The sequence below is a fragment of the Triplophysa rosa genome, unplaced genomic scaffold, assembly GCF_024868665.1.
Source record: "Triplophysa rosa unplaced genomic scaffold, Trosa_1v2 scaffold24_ERROPOS284339, whole genome shotgun sequence".
Lineage (NCBI taxonomy): Eukaryota > Metazoa > Chordata > Actinopteri > Cypriniformes > Nemacheilidae > Triplophysa > Triplophysa rosa.
This window is the reverse complement of record NW_026634267.1, coordinates 147456-156742: the sequence shown is the minus strand read 5'-3', so window position 1 is coordinate 156742 and position 9287 is coordinate 147456. Positions and strand designations below refer to the sequence as shown.

Here is a 9287-nt window from a genome sequence, read left to right as displayed (position 1 = left end):
TGGTATTCCTTCGACAAATTTAATATTGTACAATTTAAGCAGTTCATCATACAGAGGTTGCCAACAATCGTACAGAAAAACAACGTGCTCAACCTTTTTAGAAATCACATTAGCAGCATTTTCCAACAAAAGTTTTACAAAATAAGACTTTCCTGAATTGGATGGACCGCTGATCACGCATGAGAACGGATGCTGAAGTCTGAAATCAAAATCAGAAACATCCCGCATGCCCCTGGGGTCAGTAGCCATAAGGTACCGTGGTGAAATCGGTCAAAAGTCTCCGTTTATCATACACCACCTTGAACCTTTTAACGACTGACTTGTTGTGCAACGTGAGATGCTTTTTATCCCTCACAATGTTTTCGGTATGGGCCATGAGGTATCGCGAGCTGTCACGCGAAGTCGCATAGCTGTCAACCAGACCAATCAGAGTGTCTAATCGGATGGCTTGAGAATTTTTAGCGTTCAGGGTTATTCCCTTAGCTTTCATGTTCACTTTTCCTTTGGACGTGCGATAACCGTAAGATTTGGGGCCGGTGGAACAGAACTCAGAAATGAAATCACCGGTGTCCAATTCGCTCGTCAGCTCCCCCAGATGGTCACCCAGAGCGGGAACCCAGTCGCCTTCCCTAGACACAAATATAACGCTGTCTGTGTCAGAGTATAACAAACGGTCGCCGAGTTTTTCCATAAGCTCGTACAACTCGAGCCGAGCGTGCGCCGTCGTAAATGCTCCTACAAACACGTTAATGTTGTTAGGTTCACAAACATCGCCTTCGGAACTTTGATACTGCACGAGAGCTACGTCGTCCGACACGAACGTGAAATATTTCAGGGTGTCGATTCCGCCGAAAACTAATCTGGTAAACTCTTCAGGTTTTTCCACGAGACTCGTTTTGGGAAGGTTCTCACGCATGGAGAAGCGCCCCCAAAGCGAGTTCAACAGCAGTTTATTGATTGACCTCTGAGCGGGGTTGTGACTGATCTTTTCGGGGTCGAGACGAATCCCCTCTTTTTCATAATAATTGCGAATATAATTCGCTTTGTCCGTGTCCGTGACGACGTTCGACGGGTAGCCGGACGCTTGCTGTTTCAGCCGTAAGAACGTTTTCACGTAATCGCAAAACAACGTTTCCGATTGTTGCGGGAAATGCCATACCTCGTCGATTCTAGATACTACATAGCCCTTCTCGATGGCTTTTAAAAGTTCAATACTGACCCAGCAACCTGAGAGAGCTCTCTCCTCATCGGTGTGATTACAGCTCGTCGTTTGGTTTTGCGTGTGCGTGCATGTGCGACACAATGGAAAATGAAGTTTTTTATTGCTGCGATAAGGTAATACAGGATGCAGTAAATTGCGCGGTGGGTACACAGTGCACTTAACAAGACCGTAATAGCGATCAATCGGCTCGAAATCCTTGAAAATGATTTCGGGGTGACCGATCGGATAGGATTTCCTAGCCTGACAGAAGGGGTACAAGCTTGTAAAATCCAAATAGCTTATTTTTTCTCCTTCAGCAGTTTTGTGGTAGAGTTTATAGGCGTTCGTTCGTCCGCCAAAGAGGGCGTCCCTAGGTTTTAGCCTCTCGGGGGCTGAATAAGTTCTCATAAATTCTATCACGGAGGGAACGGTCTGTTTCATTTCACGCCATTCGCACTCCCACATCACTTCGGTTTTTAACCCGTACGCGTTCTGGAGAATGTCAACCTTTTCGTCGAACTGTCTGTTGAGCACCCCGTACGGTACGTATGACAACGGATGGGTCTGGTGCCCTGCAAAACACTTTAAACAGCCGTGATAAATACACACACAGAATTCTAGCGCGTGTCTAACACCATCTTGTTCGTAGTATCCGTCTAAAAAGTAATTGCCTATGGATACTTCTCCGTAGTTCACGGCGTGGTGAATGTCAACGTTTCGGGTCTTTTTGAGATACTCGAGCCATTCGATCGAAACATTGGAGTAGGTCTTGTTCTTTTGAACGTACGCATTGTTATGCGTCAGAGCTAGCGTATCTCTTTCGAGATAATGAGCTTTAAAGACTCCCATACAGCAACTAGCTAGCGTGGTAAAGCTGAACGGGTCAAGCTCTGTGCACTCCATGAACGACTGACGGTATTTCATGCATGCTTCGCGTAATAAGACGACGTCGTTCACACCATAATCGCGCAACTCTTTCATGAAGTCGAAGATTTTACCCGACACGGTGGCGTACCACGCATCAAACTTGTCCTGGTTTTTGTCGGTCATGTTATCGTAACCGTAGAATGTCTTATCGGGGTACGGTCCTACGTATTTCTCGTTTTCCGCTCTGTTGAAATGATGAGGAAAGTAACCCTTTTCCGTAGCGGTCAAGTTTAGAGCAGCGGGGGTCTTAGACAAAGCCATCGGGATGAACGAGTAGCTGTCGATATAACGCTGTGCATACGCGCTGTCATACATGTAGATTAATTTGCACCCCTGCATGATGATGTCCAACGTGAGCCCCGCTTTGCAAAAATATTCCAGAATGAGAAAAGAATCAAATTTGGATGCGTAATGGGCTATAAAGGTGTACCCTTTGTATCGGCGTTGTCTGAAATGGTTGATTAGCGACGCTACGCAGTAGGCACCTTCTGCCACAAATCGTTCTCCTTTAAAGGTGATGGCGCATACAAAGTTAGCGACGTGTTTCCCATTTTCATAACGGGTTTCAAAATCATAGAAAATATAGTTCTCGCTAGGATCCTTGGGTGCACGGGGTTGAATAAAGCACCGATGCGATCCCGTAACTACGAGATCTTCGCCGCAATGTAGGCACCGGACGGGGGCACATTTGTGTTGTGCTCCAATGCCTTGTCCTGAAATTTCATAACGTCTGTTACACAGTTGACAATATTTTATTCTATCGCACGGGGCCTTTTCTTCGCCGGGGTTGGGCTTCTTATGCATTTTGTAGCAGTAGTCGGAATTGCAAAATCTCAGACAATTGGTACAGTGTACAGTTCTTTTAGGGTGTTTGTGACAGTCGGCGTCAAAACACACGTTACAGACACGGCTACAGTGATGATGTTTAACGTCGTTGTATCCTTTATAACAGTACGTACACGCGTAGTCGGTACCGATGAACGCCTTTAGATTAAGAATCGTATAAAAGTGCTCATCGTGTAAATAGAGGAATACTGTTTTCAAATGAGGTTCCCTCTGATTTGCAAACGTTTCTAACGCTCCGCCATTCGTTCTGTAAAAAACGACTATTTTGACGCCAAACAGTCTTTCAAATGCTGCTATGTGGTGAAGACCGATCTTGTCATGAATAGTAAAGCCCGCTTCATTTTGGATTACTGCCGCACGGCTTTCCAGGTCGCTCTCCGGTAATTCAGGGTCGAGAAAATGGGCGAGACAGATAGAAAAGCACAAATTATTCGCAATATTGATAGGGCAAAATAAACTCATCTTTTTTCTTTTGATCACCTGGTCGAGAGCCAAATCTGCGAGTTTACGACGATGGCTACCTCCCCCTTGTCTGTTCGAAGCCACGGTAGCGCCTATCTCGACCGCGTCGTCACACAATAACCTATCATCGCTCTGTAAAATTTTTTCGATTTGATCGGTAAATACATTAACGTCGTAATCATTGCCGGGTGATAATATAGCTGTAACGTCAGATTTAAGACTGGGCCCTCTCAGGGATAAACTAACTACGCTACCATCGCCGCCGATTTGTCTGGCAAACGTCGCGATTTCGTTCATGGTCTCGTGCAGTCGAACGTGATACGTCGCCAAATCTGTAGCGCCAATATCCCGTAGATTCATGGGTCTTCTCAATTCCACGCTATTGAAACGAGGTCTCGGTAAAACACGATAACCGTTTATGGTACCGCCATCTCGTATCAAAGCATCGAAGTCGACGCTGCTAGTCCTCTGTGTATCGGAAGTCGAGGGCCTTTCGTTATCGACATTACCTCTAGGGGGAGCCGAGTCAGCAGTCGGGACGCTTGTATCTGATAACGCACTGCCGGCTTGTTCGGTGTTTGTGTCCCTCGTATTTAATATTTCGCATAGTCTGATGCATGGATTAAAATCTGTACTTTCACGTATCGCAGCTTCCAAATATTCCAAATTAGAAATCTGTTGGGGCGGCGCGATATTAAAAGTTTGCTCATGTACAGGGTGTGTATTTAACAGTAGTCGTAGTCTATCGGCGTTATGATGATGGGACTCTGCGTGCATTCCGAGCGCATCCTGTAACAGGTCTGAGAGAGTTTGATCTGGATGACAGCTATCCCCGGCCTCTGAACATTTTTCATCGGCCATCCCTCCCGTATGGTTTCGTCACTAACAAAGAGGAATTATGTCACGTTGCATAGCCAATACAAAAATAAATGGTGAATAGATATAAATTGACAAATATAAAACAGATATAAAAATATAAAACAGATATAGATATAAATGGTAATATAAAAAATATTGAATGTAAGATATAGAGATAAAATTGTAAATGTAAAAATCGATTATAAGATATAGAGATAAATGTAAAAACTTATAGCGATCACTGGTCAATATAAAAATAGTGACTATCTAGAAAATAGTACGGCGTTTATAGCACAGAGGAGTTCAACTATCAGACGCCTTTCTCTCATCTGCTCGTTTGATGACTCGAGCAAACGGTTGAAAGAATTCTCCAATGCTTCATCGCGATGATTAACACCTTCGATAAAAGCATACAATCTCATAAGAATCGTATGTATCTCGCCGACAGAACCCCACAGTCTGTCAATGGACTCGTGTAAAGGAATATTAGACTCTCTTAAGATAGCGTTGAGTTGATCTAGCGAGACAGTATTTTGATCTTGAAGAGCAAACGGTGTCTGTCTACCCCTCGCCGATGATGATCGTTCGTCGTCGGCGATGTCTTCTTGTTCGGCTAACGGTGTCTGCTGACGCCTTATCGGAGACCTCTCCTCTCGCCCGCTGGACCAAGACGAACGCTCCCAAACGTTCAGCTGTGTATCTGTCCAGTTAGACACATCGTCACCGGATCCGCAACTCCTTTCTGTACGAGTAAACATTGCAAAACAAAGATGAACGACACCAAACCGCATTGGCGTAACTATGTTAAATGCTAGCCATAGTTTACCTATGAATAATGACGGCTCTGGCACTACGCAGCATGCGTCGCCACCAGTGGTAAGATCACAACTCCTTTCTGTACGAGTAAACATTGCAAAAACAAAGATGATTGACACCAAAGCACAATGGCGTGACTATATTAAATGGTAGTCATAGCTTACCTATTAATAATGAGGGGTCCGGAACCGCTCTGCTGGAGCCAGCCTCCTCGTCATGTGCTGTAAGATCTAACAATGCTCTGCTGGAGCCAGCCTCCTCGTCATGTGTCAGGTCAATAAATACCGGTCGCTCTATAGACCCTTGTAAATCTAGACGGAGGAAATAGTAGTTAGATGGCATGTCACGACGTATAAAATAATTGATTAATAAATAATACAATACGGATAAAAGATTTGGATAAAAAGATTTAAGATGATGATTAGAATTGATTCATGATTCATTGAAACATACATGTGGATATAAAGAATTGAACTATTTATTTGAAAGATTAGTGACTCAACGTTGGTTTTAAATATATATTAGTATAGCGTATAGACATTTTCAGATAGCAAAACATGTTTACTTTACCTCAATATACAGTAATTCTCAACACAGCAGTGTTTTTACGGATCGTATAGGCTAGCGGACTTCAATACCCAGAGTTCATAGCGTAGCATAGTGTTACGTCACATGCGGATGTTACGTCACATACGGATGTTACGCAGGTTCCAGCATCCGTACATGTCCGAATGTTTTCTAATATGATATAAGCAAAAAGATGTTGTACCTTGATTTGAAGCGGCGTCCTGTGATGTATTCACTATCGAAAACATAGCATAGTTTACATAAATTTGTAATGCGATTATTTGATAGAAATGTGACTCAGCATTGGTTTTAAAAAAAAGATCATAATATAAACATATATATTTTTTTTTTTTTTTGCTCGACAAACACGTGTAAAAAGATTTAACTTACGTAGTTGTTCAATGTTGACAAATTCGTCTTGATCGTAATTGTTTGAACCTGCGAGACAAGTCCTATTAAAAAAAAATACCACGCAAAGCATTTACGATTCATACGCAGATGTAACAAGCATAATGTATTTTAGCAAATTACTTTGCTATAATACGATGCCTGAAACGGCTGGTTGATCGCGTACGTAGACAAATCAAATACTATTTTAAAGCACATATTTTAATCAAAAGAATAAGGGTGTTTTAGATCCACATAAATAAAAACTACCGCATTCTAACCGTCCATTGAATTGTACGTCTTCACTCTGCGTCAATAAATTAGAATCAAAATTGGCATCACTGTTATAATCATTATATTCTATTAAAAAATAATAATAATACAAATAAAAACACTTTTAGGGTATCGACAGCATCTTGGCAAGACTACGGCTATTTAAAAAGAATGGCATGCTCATTTGACAGCTCACAAGTCACGTATCCATAATTTAAATAGTCAGTATTCAATGATTCATTCATTCATTCATTCAACAGCACTGACGATAAAAAGTCACTTACCGTTATAATCCATCTTGAAAAAAAATGTCGGTTGATTTGGACCGATCGTGAGCTGTCTGTCTCTAAAAGCTTTTGGAAATGAGCCAGAAAACCTTGAGGAGCTGGTTATATAGGTTTTACTAAATGCCTGAAGTCAAGACATTGCACATCCAAAAGATGGAGCCTTTGCGCTATGGAAAAGGCATCTTGTATACAAACAGAGGGGCTATTGATCATGCATTGCTTTCAAGCTACGCGTTTAAACAAAACAGATAACGAGGAGTAAAGCGGATATGTTTTAGCATTTCGTTTTAAACACGGATATGTTCAGAATGTTAGTGACGAGTTGTTTTTCTGATTAGTTAGAGAGATATAGCGAGATTAAAGATGAGTTTGTCCCATAGAATGCTTGTAACGCACAGGTCGATTCGTCACGCATTGTTTCATGTGATCTACTGATGCCAGGTGGTGAACAGTTGTTAATCCTAAACAAAGCTTCGCTGTCTTGAACCGAGCTGGTAGCACTCAAATTTCACGCTATGGACATAAAACAAATCGTACCCGATTAACATGTCAGACGCTGTCACCTACAGGTCGACACCTACAAAACAAGTTGTAATACACCCGGTTACAATCCTCCTCTTTCAAACAAATTTACGAGCCTTGGTGCGGACACCTCTCACTGGAATGTTATAGACTGGGTGAAAACTCTGAAAAACAAGGTAATCTGCATGGCCTCTCTGCCTTTCCTCTCTCATATATTGAATACATTGTATAATTACTTCTTTACTTATTTAATAGATGCTTTATTTATTTATTTAATCACATGATTATTCATTTAAACCTGTTTGTTTATTCAAACAGTGTTTGTGTAGTTGTTGTCTTATTCATTATTATTTTTAAACGCTGCTTAAATAACCAATGATTGCGTATTAATAATGATCTCATCATCTCCTTTAAATTACATATTTTCATTCATGCTAAAGATATGTAGCAATACATCCTAAAACATGCCCTAAAACATACCCCGGAAAAATGGGACGTGAGGGCACGGTCAAAAGTTCAACGCGACGTGGGCGTACCACACTAAGGGGCGGATACGGTCAAAGGTCAAAGCAAGTGGGCGGTCCCTCGCAACGTGGGTGGTCCGGAAGTAATTCACCCCTCCCCCTCCTCTGCAAAGGTCAATGACCCCATCAATCATACCTGTCAATCATTTTGACACTATGTCCCCCATATATACTACTATGTGTGTCTGCTATATGTACGTATATGTGTATGGCTGCGTATGTCCAACATAGTTAGTTATTTGTATTAACATAAAATGTTGAAAGTCTGATTCAGCTGTGCAAATTAAATATTGTGATCACTACCAAAACATTACCATCGCTACTGAAAATGTGTGTGTCAAGACCGAAACATGGCATGTTTTGTCAAAAATAAAGTATATTAAATTATCAACTAAGATGTTACGATAGTGTTTGGTTCAATGTATATATAAACTAATGAATCCTTAACTTTGAAATCGGTATAATAAATTTGATGCCTTTTACAAAGAAAGATTGCATTAAAAATACAACAAATCTCATAAATTACACTTGAAATATTGTTAAAATTGTAACTGTTATTGATTTACATGTAAAATTTTTTTAAATAGCAAAAAATATTTTTAAAAAGTAGATTTAAACAAAATCTTAATATATAAATATAATCCTTCTTATTAAATTATATACTACTGTGTTTCAGTAGTATTCGGACAAAATGTGGGGAGAGGAAGAATTTTCCAAACTTTCTGAAATTACAATATGAAAATTAACTGCACAATTACTAGAAATGTGTACCTTTGATATTATGAAATTTGCAATTTCATGCAATTTCTGGAATTTTTTTTCAAGATGATTCCAACTCTGATTTTGCACCAATTCTGTAGAATGGCCCATACACATCTTATCGATAGATCACATCCAATATTTTATAATTGTCTATCTTAATAAACTACACACAAATGTTTATTATTTATCTTTAAGGAAGTGTAAAGAAGGAAAAACATGAAGAGGTAGAAAAATAATAAAAAGTAATGTATCTCTGTATCAACTCATCATTTCGTTTTCTCCAAAGAGATGCACAACAACTGGGTTAGACATAGTCTGAATGAACCTATTTAATGGCTTTACCAGTCTTAACAGACTATAAACAATTACATATTATTCAACTTCAAGGAAATATGAAACAAAAAAGTGCATTAATATATACAGTATTGTAACAACAACAGAACAACAAAAAAGTGATATGTGATATATAAAAAATAACAATTTACCAATAACTCATAGTATCGTTTTGTTTTCCCCAAAAAGATTCTTAAAAGATTGATTAGAAATAGTCTGAATCAGCTCATTTAATGGCTTAACAAGTCTGCCATGTCTAGTATGAAAACCCTCACCCTGATCAGATCTTTTTACTGACAACTAAGTCTTTTCAAAGGTAGATGGTTGTACAGTGGGGGAAGGTTCATTAACAGGGCTTTCTTCGTGAACCTCAGTGTCAAACTCTGTACTCAAAATGACACCTGATGCAGAATCGTCCTGATTCCCATCCCTGAATTCAGAAGGACCACAACCACGTTTGTCTGCTCTGTAGTGCATCTCAGGGAAACTATCAACCGTGTGTATTAAGTAGCATTTACCCAA

At 40.3% G+C, this 9287-nt stretch overlaps 1 protein-coding gene across 3 annotated transcripts; it reads right to left on the bottom strand.

Annotated features, from left to right (window-relative positions):
• On the bottom strand, window positions 1-6182 carry LOC130550161 (uncharacterized). 3 transcript variants are annotated; one of them, XM_057327559.1, is made up of 5 exons: window positions 6068-6182; window positions 5880-5912; window positions 5275-5421; window positions 5121-5189; window positions 1-5036 (listed from the first exon to the last, which is right to left on the bottom strand). In XM_057327559.1, exon 5 carries the CDS (start codon window positions 4295-4297, stop codon window positions 239-241), a length of 4059 nt encoding a protein of 1352 aa, XP_057183542.1. In that variant the 5' UTR covers window positions 4298-5036; window positions 5121-5189; window positions 5275-5421; window positions 5880-5912; window positions 6068-6182; the 3' UTR covers window positions 1-238. The 3 variants fall into 3 exon arrangements, with proteins under 3 accessions (XP_057183542.1, XP_057183544.1, XP_057183543.1); XM_057327561.1 differs by lacking the exons at window positions 5880-5912; window positions 6068-6182 and adding an exon at window positions 5681-5859; XM_057327560.1 differs by lacking the exon at window positions 6068-6182 and having other exon boundaries at window positions 5275-5971.
• Between the last annotated feature and the right edge of the window lie 3105 nt (window positions 6183-9287).

What these genes read in the sequence shown, in the direction of transcription:
- LOC130550161 (XM_057327559.1), bottom strand. Translation starts at nt 4,297, where the DNA reads ATGGCCGATGAAAAATGTTCAGAGGCCGGGGATAGCTGTCATCCAGAT.